This window comes from Apteryx mantelli, chromosome 5, assembly GCF_036417845.1.
Source record: "Apteryx mantelli isolate bAptMan1 chromosome 5, bAptMan1.hap1, whole genome shotgun sequence".
NCBI classification, from domain to species: domain Eukaryota; kingdom Metazoa; phylum Chordata; class Aves; order Apterygiformes; family Apterygidae; genus Apteryx; species Apteryx mantelli.
This window is the reverse complement of record NC_089982.1, coordinates 81144153-81165376: the sequence shown is the minus strand read 5'-3', so window position 1 is coordinate 81165376 and position 21224 is coordinate 81144153. Positions and strand designations below refer to the sequence as shown.

At 42.6% G+C, this 21224-nt stretch overlaps 1 protein-coding gene across 3 annotated transcripts; it reads left to right on the top strand.

The window, feature by feature from the left end:
• The first annotated feature begins 1527 nt into the window (after positions 1-1527).
• On the top strand, positions 1528-19429 carry RNF103 (ring finger protein 103). Of its 3 annotated transcripts, none has more exons than XM_067298366.1 (4): positions 1528-1763; positions 3917-4056; positions 14957-15072; positions 17278-19429. In XM_067298366.1, the coding sequence occupies exons 1-4, from the start codon at positions 1538-1540 to the stop codon at positions 18854-18856; spliced, it is 2061 nt and encodes a 686-aa protein (XP_067154467.1). In that variant the 5' UTR covers positions 1528-1537; the 3' UTR covers positions 18857-19429. The 3 variants fall into 3 exon arrangements, with proteins under 3 accessions (XP_067154467.1, XP_067154469.1, XP_067154468.1); XM_067298368.1 differs by lacking the exon at positions 1528-1763 and adding an exon at positions 12910-13012 and having other exon boundaries at positions 3960-4056; XM_067298367.1 differs by lacking the exons at positions 1528-1763; positions 3917-4056 and adding an exon at positions 6753-6906.
• The last annotated feature ends 1795 nt before the right edge of the window (positions 19430-21224 follow it).

Below are 21224 nucleotides of genomic sequence, written 5' to 3'. Positions count from 1 at the left end.
GTACAGTTTTTATTCCTTTTCTAGAACTGCTGACATGTTTTTTCCCCCCCTTTTTTAAATCCTATCACCCTGCTGAGAACCCTGTAAACGCATTTAACAGTTCTGAGGAGTTTGGATATTTAAATGCCTTCTCTCTGCAGGTCAGTTTTAGTGTCATCTTTTAAAAATGTGATTTTATACCCTAGCGCGTAATTACTTAAGCATGTACACTCTGTGGGGTTGTCAGTGTTTTTAAAATTAAGCTGTGCTTTTGCACTCATGTGTATGAGTTGGCAATTTTCATGCAAATTATGGTGTCTTAAAATAACCCAACATACAAAAGAAACGTTGGATTTCCTGCAGAGGAGAGCCTTCAGCTCAAAGTTTGATTTAGTACGTGTTTTGAAGCAGACCAAATGGAGTCTTTACAGCCTTCTTAGATGGACTGGGATTATTTGCAGAGCACTTAAACAAGGATCCGTGTTGCATTTACGAACGCTTCAGATTTTAAGCATAAAACCAATATAAGCGTTTTTCAGACGCTGCAGTGTGGGTTTATTGGTCGCCTTTTACTCGGGCAGTTTAACACAACAAGCTTCAAGTTTGCGAGTCCCAAACGCAAAGCTGCAGGATTCGCCTCTCAGCCGGTGCAGACGGGTTTTACTTCATTATTCATCCGGCCGGGAGCCCCGTCGTGGAGAAACGGCGGGAGAGGGGCCGATACCCCCCTCCCTGACCAGCTCGCTGGCCCCCCCCGAATCAGCCGTTTCCATTACATTGCCTTCAAACTGTCCGAACGCATCCGCTCCACTGAGACTGTGCAAATCTTTTTCCCCTGACGAAAAACGCCAGTCTGGGTTTTCCATTTCCCAGCTAGCAGATCTAGTCTTCACGTACACACACATATATAAAAATATATAAAAATATATAAAAATATATATATGTGTGTGTGTGTTTTTTATATATATACACACACACATATATATAAAAAATAAATTTATATATATATATATTTAAGGATAGCAGCGGGCCCTGGAGTTAAGGTGGGCACACGTGAAACACCAGCTGCCTTCTCCCGTACCCGATTTATTTGGGGAGGGCCCAGGAGGCCGATGTAAGCGGGGGGGGGGGGGGGGTCACATCGCACCTCCCCCTCTCCCCCCCCCCGGGGTTCCCTCGGCGAAGGATATGGGGTCAAACGAGGCTGTTTCTGTGGCGGTTTCGGTCGAGGAAGGTGCCCGGGGGGAGCCGCCGCGGTGCTGAATCACCGATCGGAGGGGGGGGACGTCGCCGCCGCCGTGAGGCGAGGCCGGGCCGGGCCGGGCGCCCCCTGCCGCCGGCGGCGCCTCGCTCGCGGGCGCGGGCGCGGGCGCGGGGCGGCCCCGGGAGGCGGGGCGGGGCGGAGCGGCGGGAGGGCCGGGAGGGCCGGGCCGGGCTGGGCGGGGGGGTCGCGGCGCCCCGGCCGCCGCCGCCGCCGCCTCTCTCCTCCCTCGGCGCTGCCGCAGGCGCGGCTCCCCCCGCCCGCCCGCCCGGCCCGCGCAGCGCCGCCGCGGGGAAGATGTGGCTGAAGCTGCTCTTCCTGCTGCTCTATTTCCTGGCGCTCTTCGCCCTGGCGCGGGTGCTGGAGGCGGCGGCGTGGTGCGAGACGGGCTTCTTCGCCACGCAGCTGGTGGACCCGGTGGCGCTGAGCTTCAGGAGGCTGCGCACCATCCTGGAGGGCCGCGGGCTGGGCTACGCGGGGCTGCCCGAGAAGAAGGATGTGCGCGAGCTGGTGCAGAAGTCAGGTAGCGCCGCGCTGCCCCCGCCATCGCGCCGACCCCGCGGCGGGCCCTGCAAATGGGGGCGCCGCCGCTGCCCCGGCCCGGCCCGGCCCCCCCGGCGGGGATGGCGGCTAGTTGGCGGCCGTTGGCGCGGCGGTCGGGCGTTGGGGCCGCAGGGGGGGGAGGCGGCGGCCTTGTGCCGGCCGAGGCCCCTCGGCACCGGCGGCGCGGCGCGGAGCGGAGAGGAGAGAGAGGCCGGGCAGCCGCGGCCTGCGCTGCGGGCCAACTTTGTTATTTCTATTATCTATTTTTATTTTTTATTTTTTATTTTTTTATTTTTTAACTTTTATTTATTTTTAATTTTTATTATTTTTATTTATTATTATTATTATTTTTTCCCCCTCCCGCCCGTGCGCTGCCCTCCCTCCCTCCCGACCCGCTTGTTCTCTTGCAGGTGTCGCCCTAAAAGCGGGCGCGGGGGCGAGCGGCGGTTCCGTAGAGGGGGCGCGCAGGAGCCGGCTCCGCAGCAGAGCCCTCGCTCTAGGGAGGGGGCGCAGGGGTAGATCCCACCTGCCCAGGGGGCCTTGCGGGGCGGGGGGGAGAAAAAAACCCAACCCCCCCAACCAACCCCTCCCCCCAAAACAACAACAAAAAAACCCAAGAAAACCCCCAAACCCCCCAAAACAGGCAGGGAGGTGTTTGGGTGAGCGAGGGGCGGTGGAAGGTGGAGAGCAGCAGAGGGGCGCAGGGCTGCAGAAGGTCCTGCAGGAGAGGACACGGCCGAGGGACCGGCCTGGTGGGCCCCGGACACGGGCCAGGCGTAATAATCATAGCGCCCGTCCGGCGCTCTGACAGCTCCTTTTAAAATGAATGCTTTTAAATTAAATTAATGGTCAAGGGGGGGCCGTTGCTCTAGGAGAGAAGGAGAAATCATAGCCATCGAGATGGGCAACACTCAAAAAGTCCAGATGCAAAAGTCCTGGGTGAACGTAGCGAGTGCCGCGAACTTAAAAAAACGCTCGCTCGCTCCTGTTAATAATTGATGTTAATGCTGGACCTTTTAAAATCTAATTTGCTTTTATTGTGCATTGTTTATTTATGTTGCTTGTTTGCCGCTGCAAAACCCATCAGGCGATTTCACTTTTGTTTTCAGGCACTCGGGCTCCTTGGCTGTCACGCACTTTCGTGATGTCATTGTGTTTGGGTTGCAAATGCTGCAGGGAAGTGTTTAACTCCAAACAAACTGTATTAACTGACTCCTTAAAATGTCATGGAAACACTTCTAATACCAATAGGCTTTGCTGGATTTTTCCTTTTTTTTTTTTTCTTTTTTTTCCCTAAGTTGTATTAATACTTTTGGAAACCCTCCGAAGGGTTTCAGCTGTAATGCTTTTTTTGCTTTTCATTTTGTAAGAAACAGCCTCTTTAGGCAGCACTTCACTTTTTCAAACTTAATAAATTACTTGTCAAAATGCGAGTTGCTATTAACAGTGTTTGTAATGACTGTAAACAACACATGAGAGGGAGATGAGATTACAGAGGAAATACTATGAAATGATTTTACTGTGAATTACTTGCATTGCTAGGACCGGAGATCTTGGAAGCTTTTTCTTACTTAGCAGACAAAACCCAACCGCTAACCTGTTCTACGTTATATTTTTGCTTACAGTGGGACAGTCGACACATTTTGGGGTACAACATTATTGACTGCAATTCTGGAAATCTGTTTGAATTATCAGTGTTAACAATTTGTGTTTGCTGTAAAGTTACCACCCCATAAAATAAAAGTGGAGATACCTAAATTAAATTGCTGTCTGCCATGGAAATATTGCTATTTTCAGATAGTGAGGCTTAGGTGTTCATTAACTTTTTTTTGCGTGTTTGGCTGCACGTATATGGTACATCTGTCTAATCAGAAATATACTGTTAATGCACTCTGTGGTCTGACAGCTGCTGAAGACAAATTATTCGTAGTCATATCACTACGTATAGAACTAAAATAATTTGTAATAAAGTTTAGCTGCCTTCATACTGAAAAAGTCCTATGAGCACCCACATAAAATATATTTAATGAAATTGCAGCTCTTGGAAAAACAGTTGGCATTAATATCGGAATTTATGAGTAATGTTTCTCAAGTGTCATTTAAATTGTATTTCTCTTATTGTCTCTTTTTCAGGAGACCTCATGGAAGGAGAGCTTTATTCTGCTCTCAAGGAGGAAGAGGCCTCTGAATCAGTTTCAAGTACAAACTTCAGTGGTGAAATGCACTTCTATGAGCTTGTAGAAGACACAAAAGATGGGATCTGGCTGGTACAGGTATAGAAGTTGTAAAATTTATTTTGTGTATGTTTATCATATCCAAAGTATGTTTCAAAGGAGGCGTTTATGAGGGTAGTTATGTGGCAGGAAGAGTGTGAGATCTAAGGAGCAAATCTGTTCAAAAAGGCAAGCAAGGCTGGAAATGACAGTTCCTGTGCAGACGAGAAGAATAACGCCTGTTATTCTGTGAACTGCTCTTTGAAAACCAGGCACTTTACAACCAGAAAATAGGCATAGCAGCACATACTTAAGTGTATGGACTACACAAGTGCTTGGCCCTGATATTGTAGGAGCTTGCGTCGTGTGTGTTAAGTGGTGCATTAAGTATGTGTGCACCCAGCAGGCATGGGAGAGGTGCCTCTGGGCTTGCTCTTACCTTTCGGTTGCTCCATGCATTCCACGCTCAGACCCGACCGGTTTAAGCTCCCGTTTATCTGAGGGGCTAAGAGCACTTCTGCAGCATCTGTTCTCTCTTCACTGCGGCAAGATCTCAGTGTGTTACTTCTAGGGCTACCAGGATGATTCCGCAACGTATTCCAGTAGCTCCAAACCTTGTGGGCGCATTGATTTATAGCATGCTTCTCCAAGGCTGCAGGAGAATAAGGGTACATTTAGGAAAAAGGGAAAAAAAGGAAAGACTTTTGCAAAAGGTATTCTGAAATAATTTGTCTTCACTCTTGAGAAAGTAAGATAAGTAATCTAGAGAAAAAAGTAAAAAATGCTTTTCTGTGTCAGCTCCTCCATTGATGAGAGGGGTTTTTTTTTTTTTAGGCCTAAGCTCCCTACTAACAGCTACATTAGGCAGTTAAAATTCTCCACCAGACAATTCATTGTTTGGTTGACAGCGCTCCTTCCTGGATGAAATGTTTGTCTGGTCTCCTCACTTCATGTTTTCTTTTTAAGGAGAAGATTATCAAGATTTAATGACTTTCTGATATTAGACCTTCACTATCACCACATCAGCTCTGACCCTAAAATACACAATAAGAGGACAGATTACCTTCATAGTCCAAATGGCATTTGTATTTTGGGAAAGATTTATTCGGTGCTCATTGAATCTAAGTTTCAGGTTTAAATCATGCAGAAGGGGATTCTTCAATCCGAGAGAGATCATTGAAAAGAAGTTTACTCAACATCTCCTAAGTAGCTGATAAATACATGCATGAATATACTGTGAAAAATCTTCCCTCCTCCCCATGCAATTCAAAAGAATAAAATGCAGGAGTTATATGTTGTTGGTAGCTTGCAGGATTTTAATCATAATATATTTTCAGCTAGTTTTGTAATAGCAGATCAAATAGGCTGCATTTTGAGATCTCTTAGTGAGATGAATGTTGTCGTTTTGGAAATATTTGAACAGCTATTTAGTTGGTCACAATAGCTGTGAAAAACATTTGAGCAGAATTTACTGAATAATTTACTTGCTGAATGCTATTTGTCTGATTCTCCATGATAAAAAAAAAAAACACTAGACACATCATATTTCTTTTCTTCATTCTTGCTTTCACTCCAGTTTTCATCACTTTGAGTTTTCATTTGTTCCTTTTCTCCTCTTTCCCCTCCCCGCTCCTCTCCTGCGCTGCGTCCTTCATGTTCTTGCACCGACTTTTGCCTTGCTGTTTTGTTATTCCTCTTCCCTCCAAAGCTTCCTTTTAGCATCATTTCCCTGTTCTAGTTCTTGCTTTACTCTCCCTTGTGCGGTCTCCCCTATTGCTAGGCATGCCTTGGAAACTTTTCCAGCTCATCGGCTCGATGCTTAGGCAGGAGATAACATCAGAGTGAGGATGCCTTACGCGTAGATTCGGTGACCGTAGCGAGAGGGAGAGCATTCCCTCGCTCTGCTGTTGCTGCTGCCTGGGAAGCAGAAAGGAGCTCCGGGTCCTTCAGGATCCTTGACCCTGCGTCGCTGTTCCACGCTGGCTGCTGGAAAGCAGTAGAGGAAAAGGAACGGTTCTGGCTCAGCTGACACGGTGGTTGTTGGCCGAGCTGGTTTCCAAGACTTCATGACGAGGTATCAGAAGACAGGGACTCTGAATATGGCTTTTATTTTCTAGTCATTCTTTCTAAGGCATGTAAATGAAATTACTAGGTAGCACAGGCCAGTAGTGTGATAGCAAACCCTGTCTGCAGAGGATCAAAAGAAAAAGAGGAAACAACTGTTATTTCTTGATACATTTGACACAAATTCAGAAGTGAATTTATCATTTAGAGCCAGCAAAATGAATTTCTTGAAGAAAATCAAAGTCTGTGCATAAGGAAACAGAGCATTTCATGGCTGCGTTCCTTTATTTTCTGGAAACCTGCATGGAGAGCATCCAGATTCAGTGGTAATTTGTTTATCAATGTAGCTGTTCACAAATACCCCATGCACCTACAGGGAGCTTCCGTATAGCTACAGAACAGCAGCATGTTCTCTCTCCGATTAGCTCATGATCTTTCCTTTTACGCCTGGCCTGCTAGCTGCTGTTGTGGCGCTTCTTTGGTGGGTGAGGAAGATGAGTGGTGATTTCTGGAGCTGAAGCTGGTGCTGCTTACCTTGTTAGTAGAGGAGTAACACATGACATTCTTGCTTTTCCGGACTTGGATCCTATCCCATCCAGTTACTTCATAATCATTGCGCTTGGAACACTGTTACAGTGTATGACTTTTTAAAAAACATACAGTAAGGGCTCTACAGATAAAAATCCTCTTTGAATGAAGTTAAATTCTATATGTATGTTTAAAAAAAGAAGCAATCACCATTATAACATGGTGGAGGAGAGAAGCAAAGGGAACTTCCTTCCTAGATGTGAAGTAGGAGGAAAAACCTTTTCATCCTGTCTGGTAGAGGTGCAGAGGACATGCAGGGTGGGTAATTTTCATATCTGACTTCTTTCTTTTGCTAGGTAACTGCTTGTCTTCAATACAAAGGAAATTAAGTAGAAGCACTTAGTTCCTATAAAATACATTGTTTAGTATTTGTGTCTTCTCCAGGAGCCCTTCAAGATAAGTTTACTGTAGGATACCCAATTTTAACTTTCAATATCCTTCTTGAGAGTCTTCATATGCAGCCAACAGTGTAGAATACCATCAGCTAGACTGTAATAGTTCTCGTATTGTCTGTATATCTTTGTTAATTCACTATAGCAGCTCGTTCATTCCCAACCTCTGCATATGGAGATGACTCCACTGACTTGTTCAGGTTGGTGCCTAGATCTCCCCCCTCCTCTGAGAAACTGCTTAATTTTGAGGTAGTTAGAATCTGCATGTTACAGTGGATGAACTCTTCTGTCATTGCCCTTTTTGATCTAATTTCTCACAGTCTCCTCAGAACAGAAAAACAAAATTGTCAGATGTCTTAAATCCATATGGATGGATTCTGAACCAGTTGTGAGTTCTTGGGAAAGAACTACGTGGAAATTCAGTTTTATCAGTGTAATGTAGAATAATAAATGGGGAGTGAGATGTCTCAGAATTAATAAAAGTACAGAGAGCCATTTAGAAACTATTGATGTTGTCTTGAATAACATTAATAAGCATTTTTCTGTGCGTCTAATAAATATCACACCAGTCCAGTTTTCACTGAATGTGTTCCTAAACGAGAATTGTCCAAGTATTTCTGCTTCTGTTTTATTTACAGAAGGTGGGAGGATAGTTTGTAACATAAACAGTTAATTATAAGGGGGTTCTATGAAAAGCACACAGGAAACTTAATAAATTGACCATTGTTTTCTAGTTTTTATATCTCTGTGGATGCCTAAGACTCTCCAAGTGCGTGCGTGGGCTCTTTACAGTAATACCAGGCTTTCTTTGCTCATTTACCTTCTGCAGTTGCCTTAAAAATAGTTCACAGACCTCCAAGGGTCTGCGGCTCTCAAACTGGGAACTGCTGAGCTAAGCTGACAGTTCTCACGCACATACAACCTCACCAGTTCAGTAAATAAGTTAGAAGTGAGTTTTGCTCTGGGCAGAATTGTGCAGGTTTTTCCCGACTCAGGTGTTTGCCCTCCTTCATGCAGTGCCCGACTTGCTAAGCTGGGTGAGGTTTGACCGCTCCCGGGAGAATTACCTGTACGTGTTTGCATGCAGCAGGAAATGGTGTTTGCAGGTTTTGTTCTTCTCGATGATTGAAAACCTGTCGCAGTGCCCTGGTGCCCGTTGTTAATGAGCACTTGGAGCTGGTGTGTTTGCGGCCAAGCTGTAAACCCAAGTTTTGACTATTGCGGCTTATTCAAAATTTTGTGTGTTCTTGGTATGAGCAGGTGTGCCTGACACCTGGTACTGTGGCTAAATTCCAGCTTTAGTAATGTCTGAGCTTCCCTTGGCACTTCCATTTGGATACAGTTTTTTTTTTGTTTTTGTTTTTAAATGTCACATACTCATCTCCCACAATGGCTGAGAGGTGCTGCCAATGTGAATATTTTTCCATCACAAAAAATACATACAAAAATACTTGTGCATCACTTAGCTCTGAACTTCTGTTGTATCGTGATGATTTTACAATTGTGTTTTTTTTTTAGTGTTGTTCCCACCTTTGTTGCAACATAACAAATATTTACAAATAGAGTGACTGTTATCAAACTAGCAACGCACAAAGGTTGTCAAATGTGCAAAGTAAATAATTCAACAGAAAGTTTTTTCCTTTAGTGTTACTGAAGTTACTTCAGGTTCCTGAGACCATTAGAATTAGTAGTATCTAGTTTTAAAGACTGATTTTAAAGTGTCCTCTTTTAAAAGAGCTGTCTTTCAAAGATGTTCAGGTTCTATGTGAAGTTATTCTCGCATATGTTGCGGTTTGCAAAGTACTTGCATTTCTGCAAGTCGTTGGGATGGAGGCAACCTCTGTACGTGTGAAGAGTGCTGTTTTAATTCAAGACACTATACCTTATCTGGTGCACAGTGTGTTGTAAGGATTATTCCCAACTGAAAAAAATACTGGTTAATCCTATTTTAATATCTTCTGTATCAGATTATCTATAAGCTTTTTCCTCCATCGTGCTGTAATTCTTCTTGTACATCAAATGACTAATATGTTTCTTTTCCCTGTACCTCTTAACTATAGGAGAAAGCAGATAAAATAATTTAAGGAGCTAGAATTGGCTATAATAATGACAGCTGAAATATTATGAAATGCTGTTTGTTCTTCAGTTGTCAATATCTGACTTTCATTCGCACAACTTTTGATATTTGAACATCGTCAATTGTGAGTGAGCTTCAAAACTTACTGACACCAGATCTTGTTGTAATAACCTGTTTAAAAAATCTGTATGCTTGCCTAAAAGGGGACGAACAATATCTGAATTAAATCAACAGAAGGAAGGAAAAGGTTCAAATGAGGCTACTCTTTTGTTGTGCTCAAGCACCGCTGGGTTAGCGGAACAGGGAACGATTTTGCATGTAGCATTGCTACAGCAAACTCTGTAAGAACAGCAATGTTTAGTTTCCTAGAGTCTCTTCAATTTCTATAACATCTTTTAACAGTATTTTAAAATATATATATGTCTTATAAAATAATTTTTAAAATTCTTCATGATAACTGGGAAACTAAGGAGCAACTGCATTGATGACAGTTATGAGGTAGCCATTGCAATATCTGTGCGTCTGTTGGAGAGGCTTTCATCTTGGTTAAGCAAGAGAGGGAAAATCTCACTGACATTGACCTATTTTTCTAAGCGCTTATATCTTTCTTATCTCTGGGGTATTTGTTCTTAAAGTCTGTTTGCTTCTTTAATGCTGTAACTATGACTTTTTTTTAACTTAAGGATCAAAATGATTCTATTAATTAGGTTCTTTATTGTCCTCACTTGGGAACTTTCCATCTATCTCAGAGTCAAAAGAGCTCTTCCAATACAAAAATTACCTATGCAAGTGCCTGTCAAAATCATCAGGACTTCAGTACTTTGTTACCTTGTATGTCCCTAGATTAATTCAGTTTTAATTTTGTTTTCTGTGGTATCTGAAAAGATACCTGTTTTAGGTATTCAGCTATTCAGTGGAAAATGCAAACAAAAATAAAAAAAATCAGAACATCTAAAAATAAAGGAGATTTCCAGAACCCCGTCTTTCCATTTCTGCTTTGTACATCTTGGTGGCAACCTACCAGCAGTATTTTACAGTAGTAGTTAAGAATCCTCTAACCTTTTGGTATATTTCATGGTCCTCCCAAAATCACAGATGAAGTACTGAGAAACTGCAGCATCTGAGACTTCAGAGGAAGTTTGTAGACAGATGCTCGGTGAGGGCCTGGTCTCCTCTCTTTCTCCTTCAATGCTAGTTATTCCATGAAAGCAACTTGTAATTCAGACGCTGCAATCAGAACCTGTCCTCTGGCCTGGGGTGGGTGTAGATCAGGCATCAGATCTATCCCATGATGTGGGTTCATTGAACAGCAGGGTTACTTTGATCCTACTGGATCCTTTCGGCTCATTAAGATTAATAGATTGCTTGGATATAATCTTCATTTACTGTTTTCCAGTCTGGCAGATGATATTTTGCAGATTGGGAACACAGTAATAGGAAAACCTTGAAGGCCTCTTGTGCCTCTAAATGTGGTGTTTGTTTTCCCACTTGTGCTAGGTAGTCTCATAAGAAGAGACCTACTTTTGTCTACAAGCTTTGTCTTTATTTCTGTAATACAAAATGGAGCATGGGCCTGAAAGACCTTCTTGGTTTTTGAGTCCCGCTCTCAGCTGCAGAATATACATTTATGGAATCTCTCACTCTGTCTCTTAAATCGTAACTTGTCTGCGTGTGATACTCCTAGTGACCGTTCCTCTTCTCTGGGACACCTGCGTGTGACTTCTGGCTTAAGCGTATTCATGGCTAATTAGGACCTGTTGTGCGTGAGCTGACCTTGTCCTTGTGTTTCTGTAACTCCTGATGTCTACCCCGCTACTCCCAATGCATGAGATCGATCAACCGATTTGTTTTGTCAGGCTTAATACATCCTAGGATTTGCTTGTTCCACAGCCAGTTAATCCTGATGGCTTATAGTCCCTTTTGGACCAACTAATAGACCCAAGCTTTTCTCCCATCACTCTAACTGATGAACTCCCCAAGTGTCCTGTTCATTATTGAATTCAATTTTGTTTCTGACGCTCTGCGTTACAAGATTTGTGCAGTTCTTCCAGTATGGCATTATGCTCCTCTTTTGTGCATAGACGTGCTTCCCAATTTTATACCATCAACAAATGGGTTCGGTAGCCTTCAACTTTCTATAGCAAGGGCATTAATAAGAACATATGCTGAGCTGACATCTAAGGTAAGTCCCTTAGGGAAGTCTGTTCCTACCTTTCTAGCGTTCTGATGTTTTCCTGCCTTGGCCAGTCTCTTACTCAGGTTAGGGCTCTTGTTATGAGCATTTATCTCCAGTTCTGTAGAAAAATTTCCATGTGGTGCTATACCCAGATGCTCTACCAAAGTAAGGAAAGGATAAGACGTTTCCTTTGCCTTGAAACTCTGTTCTTTTTTTTCCAGTAAAAGACTTTTTTTTTTTTTAACTCTCAAATTAATCAAGAATGATACATCTTTAGTAACTTCATGCTGGAAAGGGGAGGAAAATTCAATCGTCTCTATGCCTTTAATTATTCTTTCCTACAAAATTTGTTCTGAAGTTTTGCATACTGTTGAGATCAAACTAGTGGGATAATTTTTCCATTCTCTCTTAAATATAGTTACTAATTTGTTATTCTCCTGTCAAAGTGTAAATTACACTGACAGTGGATTTATATGAAATCTTCGCAGGTGCATCTGTAATTTTCAGTGCTCATTGTATTACATTCTGTGATGGAGATTACCTACTTACTCTGATTTAAGCGCATTAAGTTACTTGAGATTTATTTCCATCTGCAGGTGATATGCTCTCTTTCCCTAAACTCACTAACCTGCCCCTAGCCAGCCATCTCTTCTTTATTGAAAATTGAGTCAGAGCATTAATTTCATTTTAAAAAGAAAACCTAAACTACCTTTCATTTCTTTCATATCTTCACTGTATAGTGATCCTGCTTCTTTGTGCCCTGTTCTATTTTTATTTATATGCTTGGAAAATCTTCTGTTGTACTTTCTAATATTCTTTGCATAGTCTAACTTGAATTGCCCATTTTTCCTTCCTTTTCTTGGTTTCTGGCATACTTTCCTTTGCTAGCTCTTCCCTTTGATCTTTTTTAATGCCTTGTAGATTCTCAGCCTATTTCTAATATGTTCTTGGAAGTGCTTGGTAGGAGGAAGTGCAAGACTTGACAACTTTTTCCCCTCTTGCTTGAAATATAAAATCCTGATAGCGTTAACACGTTGGACTTGAAGAAGTTCCAGGCCTCTTGTGCATTCACTTTCTGGTTGCCTCAGTCACAGTGATTTAAGCTAATTTTCTTAGCTTTTCAAAATTCACACTTAAATAACTTGCAAACATTTGTTACAGATTTTATCTTTAATTTCATCTGAATTACCTTGCGATTGCTCAATCTACAGCTGTTTTCCATGACTCCCTCTTTCACAGTGATGACTCTGCTTTCCAAAATAACCCCCCTTGCCTCTGTGTGGTGAACTCCCAATGTTTTCAGTGGGTGCTGTCTACAAGGAACAAGCCACTAGACGTGGCTTTTTTTTTGTCATAATGCCGTAAAAAAAGCACGAGCCCAAGAAATCTTGACAAAGCTTCAGCATGCAAAACCACGTTAGGGTTCTCGCTGTCCAGTTACAAACTGCCAGCTCTGTCGTTGTCCTGCAGCAGGAATAACTTTCTCCAGCAGGAAAGACCTTTTTCATAGAAAGAAAATTAAACTTTTATAAAGAAAACAGCTGGGGCAAAGAGCCAGATTATAATAAAACACGCTAGTGACTGTCTTTGCAAGACTGTTCTCTTGACACTTACAGTGAATATTGCAGTGTCAGGCAGAAGAGCGAGCTGAGCAGCATTGGTTCTCCTGCATGGAATATAAACACACTCCCAGTGACTCCACAGCCACGTGCTTTGCAGGTAACCTCATGAATTTGCTGAGTTTCCACTTAAGTTTAAAAGCAGAAACTGGAACGAGCTACACTGTTTCAAAGGTGGTATAAGCCATACTGGTACGTTTTCTTTGCGTCTTGGGAGTAGGCTTTTTAACTGGTGCATTTTCCAGTCAGATTTCACTAGACAGCATCTTAGTCAGGACTTTGTATGTTTAATTTACCAACGGCCATCTAAGTTTATAACCAGTATTTCATGGATGAAATATAGGCTCAGCAACTGTGCTAGGCTTTTACTGAACTTTGGAAGAATTTTGGAAGCAACCAATCTCTAAGTAGTTGTACCAAATAGTAATAGTGTTACCCACATTTCCTTTTATCCTTACTAATAAAACTTAGAAGCGATTCTCTTTATGTCTGGTGCATTTATCACACTCTGGTAGCTCTGAGGATATAGTGATATGTCTTAAGGTGTCTTTAGGAACGTGGTTTCTTTTTATTGGAAGTATATGAAAGGAGGAAGTTTAAAATACCCAAAGCTATTGCTTCGATTACACTGGGTGATGTAAAGATGCCTCAATAAATACAGCAGATTTTCCCAGCTGGTTGTCTCAGTGTTTGAAGGTTACATTTAGCTAATCCATGGGGAGATTTGAGAATAATTCCTACCGAGGTGTTCACCTGTGGTTTTATTTAAACATCTTGGGCTCAGTGGAGTGGGAATATAATCTGTAACTTCAATTTAACTGTGTTTCCCTGTATGGAACATTCTGCTTAGTGAATCCTCTTGTTTTTAGAATCTGAGTGGATGCTAATTACCACAAAGTAGATAAATTTTTTTCGAGTCTCAAGGGCCAGACATACTTTCTAGCTCTGCCTCTCAGCCTGTACTGTATAGAGAACTGTTAATCATGGTGGCAAGCGCTTGACTTGAGAGGAAGGCTGAAATTTCTAGTTACTAAGTCAGAAAATGACTGGGAGGAGTTTAACGATGGGTAAACAAATACCTAACGAATGGAAATTTCAAAACTTAATTTAAAAACATACTTCAGGTTATTACCAGTCAGCTTGCAGAAGCATGTGAGGCATTTCTAAAATAGAAACTGCAGAGCATCATGGAATAATGCATGATCAGTCACGTTACTCAAAATTACCTGTCAACAGCAGGCAGGAGGGTTTGGGTTTTTTTTTTTTCCCCCCTGTACACTGATAAGTCAGAGGATGAGTGCTTGTTCTTTTGTCATTTGCATCTGCAGAAGCTTACATCTAGGTAACTTGAATTACTTCTTAAATATACAGATTATAGCAAATTAGACCTTGAGATGCATTACAGTAAATTATCATCCTGAAATTGCAGATGGGACATTGGAGTCGGTCGAAGAGTCACGTAAAGTTACAGAGTGAGTCATTGGCAAAGCTGGAAGGAGTCAATATTATTAGGCCTTGTCTGGAAATGTAATCACTAGTTTCCACCGTTTAGAAGTGGTTGTTGGCAGTCTCCTGTGGTACCAGTTGCATATGCTCAAACACATTTTACTTGCTCCGAGATAACATTTCTTTGGCATGTTGTAACTTTTCACGGGGAATGTTGATAAAATAATCATCTTTTTTTACTGTGGAGAAGAGGAACCTGCTGCACCGTCTTCCTTCCTCCCCCACAATGAAGTGGTTAACGATAGCTTTCTTATTTTCCAAAGGTTTTTGTGAAGTACCAGTGATTTTAGAATCTTAGTGGGAACTTAAAATGATGGTATGCTTTTATCTTTCTGCAGAAACAATAATATTCCAATCTTAGCGCTTCACTCTCCCAGCACACTTAGGATGATGATATCTTGTATATACCTATTGTATGGTCTAAGAGAAGGGGAAAAGAGTATCAAGGGTAACTAGATCTCTGCTTTCGTGAAACTTGTTCTTTATTTCGGGAAGCAACTTTTTCTGATACTAAATTATTATTTCCTTTTGGCAATAGGTCATAGCAAACGATAGAAGCCCACTGGTGGGTAAAGTCCACTGGGAGAAAATGGTGAAGAAAGTATCAAGATTCGGCATTCGTACTGGCACTTTCAACTGTTCCAGTGACCCCAGGTATATTCTTAAAGGATTTTCTAAACCCCAAGAATATCTTAAGGCTCAATTATATTCTGGCAGCAGTGCTTCTTGTGTTGTAAAAGTAGCTGCAGTAGAAGGTGGCTTTATTCATGTTTTTATCTCCACTAAAGTCTGCTATCTATTATAACTCTCTATTATATTATTTATCAGTACCATAAACACAGGTCTGCAGCTTGCAAAAGCATCATGTGGGACATGTGTGATTATACTATGTAGAGGGCAATACAGCAGTGGAAGAGAACGAAGAGAGAAGTCTGATGGCCTTACGGTCAAGGCATTTGTGGATAAGAACTGTGCTTGCATAGAACCACGCTGAATATAGCCCATATAAGACAATTATGTCAGCTGTAGAGTCGTTATATTGCCATGTGGAAAGGAGAAACACAGGTTAGCACGAACCTTGAAAGCAATGCCTGCTTCTCAGGATTACTGGCAAATCCTGTTCCTGACAAATGTGTGCATGTTTATATATAAACTTGAACACACCCTTGGACAACATACCCTGTGCTGGACAAGATTCCCTGTTGTTTGCTTATGATTTCAAAAGAGGAACAAGAGCGGGGGCCAAAGAAGCTGTTAAAGCAGTCGTTAATTCTGTGCTGCTGTAAAAACAATTGGTTTTTAACTTTTTTTGGTAAGCATTTACTTCACATGACAGGACACCTTGTCCTGAATTCCAGTGATGTGTGTGGAAAGGCAGTCTATTATATGCATGTCTCTTACATAGCTTAAGTCATGAATGTTTATGGAAATATCAAAGTTAATCATATGGGAGAATTCTTAGACTTTGGAATGTTTACAAAAAATAATATTCTATAATCAAAACACTGATATTTGAACATCTTAAAAATTTGGCAGTGTTTCTCTCTGCATAGATCCTAACTGGTGTTAATGTTATCAAATATCATGTTTTAAATTAATTCCTAAATACTGTTTTTTCTAATATAAGAAATGCCTTGTTTTGCTGAGTAAACCCTCATGAATAATTCTCATCAGGTTGCAGCTGAAATTCTGAAGAACACGCTGTGGTAGAGTAGTCAGGATACCTTCATTAATGGGGTAATATCTTACGGCTTTTTCTAAAAATGCTACATTCAGATCCCTAAAATGGGGAATTGCAATTGTCTATATATATGTCAGAAGACTAGAGCCAGAAAAGGAGTAGGTAACATGGCTGGTGAATGAGGCTGGTGGCCTCTGTTTTGCTGCGTAATTTGTAGGGTTTTCAGAGACAGTTGGTTTTGCGTGTGGATTGTGTACTTTTTTAATTGTTTGAGCTTGCCAGACATTGGTAAAAGGAGAACTAGATGAACTGGGTGGCGCAGTGATGCTGATGAGAAAGAGGTATGAGAGAAGGGATGGTCTGAGTCACCGGACTAGTCTCCCTGGGGTCTGGACCATGACTAAAGGTTCAGTCTTTAACAGCCTCTTCTATTAGGTGTGGATTTGAAGTTCATCCCATTTCAGTACTCCGCTTGCCAGAAAGTAGGATTTTCTTTTTAGTCCGAAACATCTGGCCAGATGTGTCTGTCCCTCTGTCACTGGTTCTGTGGCAAGCTCTCTCGCTTCACCACTTTGCAGCTTCTCTCCATCCTTCCAAAACGGCCCTGGTAGGAAGTGGACGCTCTCGGCACCTTCGTTACAGCGACTGTGAACAGACCAATATCTTGTTAACTTCACCCCACTGCTGCTTGACAGAACTAGGGCTAAAGGAAGCACTGGATCAGTGATCTGCAGGTGCAGGAAAGCTGTGGGACTCTGATTTACACTGTAACGGTTATCTTCTCGACTGGAAGACCTAGAAGAATAGCTTCTAATACTAAAGCTTTATACTGAAGAGTGAAAAAAGAGCTTGCTTATTTTCCAAACCCTATTATAAAGCATAAGTGGTGCTAATGAATAGCCTTATTTACTATAATGACCCATGAAAATTAACTTTTCCAGTGTTTTGTGAATATATATCTCTTTACAATGTTTTTGTAAGACAGGTAACAAATGTACTGTAACAATAAATACGCTTTTTCAGTGACTATTTGGTGCCCATATTTCCTATTGATATCTATGAGGATTTGCAGGTGTTCAGCATTTCTAAGTGTTAGGCCCATTACAGAAATATAAAAACTGCAGCTCTAGGAGTGTAAAACTCTGTAATCTAACTTGGCTTTTCTTCCTTTTTTGTAGGTACTGCAAGAGGAGGGGTTGGCTGAAATCCACCCTCATTATGTCTGTTCCACAAACCAGTACCTCCAAGGGGAAAGTAATGCTTAAAGAGTACAGTGGGCGCAAAATCGAAGTGGAGCACATCTTCAAGTGGATCACAGCCCATGCCGCTTCTCGGATCAAAACCATCTACAACTCTGAACATCTAAAAGAAGAATGGAACAGAAGTGACCAGTATCGGGTGAAAATATACCTGTTTGCCAACCTTGACCAGCCTCCAGCGTTCTTCTCCGCGTTAAGCGTAAAGTTTACTGGACGAGTGGAGTTTATTTTTGTGAATGTGGAAAACTGGGACAATAAAAGTTACATGGCAGAAATCGGTATCTACAAGACACCATCCTACATACTTAGGACTCCCGAGGGGATTTATAGATATGGAAATAATACCGGTGAATTTATATCACTACGTGCCATGGATTCCTTTTTGCGCTCATTACAACCAGAAGTTAATGATTTATTTGTTTTAAGCTTAGTTTTGGTTAATCTGATGGCTTGGATGGACCTGTTTATTACACAAGGTGCTACTATAAAGCGCTTTGTGGTTCTTATAAGCACTTTAGGGACGTATAATTCATTATTAATTATTTCCTGGCTACCCGTGTTAGGTTTTTTGCAACTTCCTTACTTAGATAGCTTTTACGAGTACAGTTTAAAACTCTTCAGGTACTCTAATACAACTACTTTGGCTTCTTGGGTAAGAGCCGACTGGATGTTCTACTCTTCGCATCCTGCCCTCTTCCTCAGCACTTACCTTGGTCACGGTTTACTAATTGATTACTTTGAGAAAAAAAGAAGGCGCAATAACAACAACGATGAAGTAAATGCTAATAATCTGGAGTGGCTGTCGAGCCTGTGGGACTGGTACACCAGCTACCTGTTTCATCCCATCGCTTCTTTTCAACACTTTCCTTTTGACTCAGATTGGGACGAAGACCCGGATTTGTTCTTGGAGCGACTGGCCTTCCCCGATCTCTGGCTTCACCCTCTGATACCAACTGATTATATAAAAAACTTACCAATGTGGAGGTTTAAATGCCTGGGCGTTCCTTCCGATGAGGAAGCGCTGGAAGCCTTTCAAGACAGCGAAAGTGACTCTGACAGTGAAAACAAGGAGGTCTTCAGTAGTGAAAAAGAAACCTCCGAGGACGAGGAGCTCAACACGTTTCCCGGGCCCAGCGGAGGAGCTCCTCGGTGCGCTGCTGAGACCTGTTCGTGTGCCAATAAATATTGTCAGAACGAGCCGTACGAGAGGCAGGCGAGATCGTACGGGTCATACGGCACTACAGATGACCTGGAGCCAGACTGGTCGGCCTGGCCCTCGGAGATGTTGCACTGTACAGAATGTGTCGTGTGTCTAGAAAACTTCGAGGCGGGCTGCCTGCTCATGGGCTTGCCCTGCGGCCACGTGTTCCACCAGAATTGCATCGTGATGTGGCTGGCCGGGGGGCGGCACTGCTGCCCCGTTTGCCGGTGGGCTTCGTACAAAAAAAAGCAGCCATACACACATCCACAGCCTTTGTCGGACGATGCCCCATCTTAGCTGCGTGCCGATGTCCTCTGTAAGCTTTCAGGATATTACTGCTTGCCTTTTAAATGTTAGTCACTTAAAAAAAAATTATGTGGTTTGAAGTTTTAGTTTAAATGTTAGTGCAGTGAACTAAAATATACATGATGCTAACGTTAACCGACAGAATCATTTGGTTGCCTTGTATGTTGAACTGAATGCATACTTATCGTACAATAACTTCTTCTTTTCGACATTTGGAAACTTGATGCTGTTTTTGTAAGCACAAAAATCAAGCCTACAACAGAAGCGTATTCCAGCAAACGTTTACAAGTTAGGATGTGGGTGAAATTGAAATTCTAATCAGAGACAATTGCTTAATTTAAGTGTTTCTTATTTTAGAGTCTGTTCAGCACATCTTTGTTGAATAATGTATGTTGTAAGACAGTACCGTTTAAAAAGAAATCCGTGAAATAAATTATTTTAAAAGGAGATTTGTAATGTTAATTGTTTTGATAAATATTTTGTGTGTATGGTTACGGATGTCTTGCTGGTCCAATTTATCTGTGAAGACAATAAAAATATAACACATGTTTTGTGACTAATAAATCATCTCCTGGTGATGCTGGAATTCGTTTCCCCAGTGTTAGCCACTTGCCAAGCAGAAAGCAATGGTGTTGCACTGGCCTGAAGCGTTCTCATGTGTGATCTTCTGAGCTCAGGTGCTTCTCTGCTTGACCAGTGGTTTTCCAGTCGATTACAAACAAGTATATCAGACTGAGATCTTCTCTTCTACCAGCCGTCTCTCCAAAGCCCTCATCTGCAGACATCTAGGAAGCCTTTTGGGCAGTCCTTCTGCAGCCCCAAAGTAAAACATCGTGAGTAGTGGAATAGCATCATGCAGTGACTAAAATGGCTTTTACCTGTACAATTTTCGGCTTGCTGATATTTTGAAATCAGAAATGATTTCATGGAGAACAGTGAGAGTTGGTTGATGCCATGGAGAATTGAGGTGGTTGCCTCCTTTATATTTCATTGGGAAACTGTAGTGTTGGTTGTGCCTTTCAGAAATCATCTAGGTGAAAATCCAGAGAGCAAATGTCGGTTGGAAAGAAAAAAAAAAAGTTGACACAAGTAGAAGAACAGGCTGAACTAAGAAGGTTGTTTGAGTTGTTAGCTCTGGCTGTTTTATGCGCCATGGTAGAAACAACAGTCTCATTGTTTTGTTTCTTCCCTAGTTCTTGCCCGTGGGGTGTAAAAGGATCAATTAAATGAAGATGATAATAGGAAAGGTAAACACAGGTACTTCTGGCAGTTGTGATCCATCTTCCTTTCTTTCTGTGCCTTTACAGAGAGCTGGGAGCCTGGTGGCCGCCAAGTTGTCTGGTGTTGCTTCCTCTCTGCGGGGTGCCTGGGCACCGTCTTTGCAACACCAGAAATGTCTCGTGCGCCTGGTTGCCAGGCTCTCTGCCAGGAGGATGCTTGCCTACTTACTGCAAGGGCTGCTGTTAATTTTGAATAATTATGAATACCTTTTCCTTTCTCGTTTCCTTTCTCCTAGTGCAATACTGCAGCAGGGGGAGGGGATAACAGCAGCAGCTCTCCCGTGCCCCCAGAAGTAATTTTCCCTTCACTTGAGGCCTGTCAGTTCGTGCCCTTTATCTGTCATTGCACTGGGAGCAGAGCAGGGCAGAGGCATAACGAGGATAAAGAGCGTTTCTGCTTCCGGCTCGTGCTGCAGCGGCGCCTGGTCGTGCGCTTACGGTGCACAGATGTGCTTGTGATCCACGGCGTTCCAGGAGGGCCTCGAAGCCCGCGCTGAACCGAGGCCTTGCGGCCTCAAAAGGGGAGATGCAGGAAAGCTCCTGCAAAAAGAAGTAACCTTATAGTTGATGTGCTAAAGTTAAAATTGGGAAATACGAAGACAATGTAACCTACGTTGCTGTAGAAAGAAGGATCTTGAGCACAGCACAAGCCGTTTAATTGCAGCTAGGTGTTGGCGAATGCAGAAACTGCTCTTGTAAAACACACAGGACTGGCGGGATGGGAGATGTTCGACACCGTGCAAACAGCAGCGCCATGTCCCTTGAACCGAAGGGATGAAAATCTACCACTGTAAGGCAGGGGGGTAATCCTGGGACGGGAAAGGTGTATTTCGGGGGAGTCTTATGGCCACGAGGTGCCTTTTCCCCAATGCCTGAGCCTTCTGCGGCTGAAAGGTTCAGAGGTTACCCCGTTTTCCAGGCAGCTCTGCCGCTGGAAAGTCAATTTTGTAACGCAAAGCCTGGGTCCAAGCAGCTTTGCTTCTGCGTAAGAGCACATGTGTGGGTTCAGTTTTTATTTCCAGACCGTTACACATGCCTGTTGCGGCTGACAACTTTTAATAAACTCGGTTGCTCTGCCA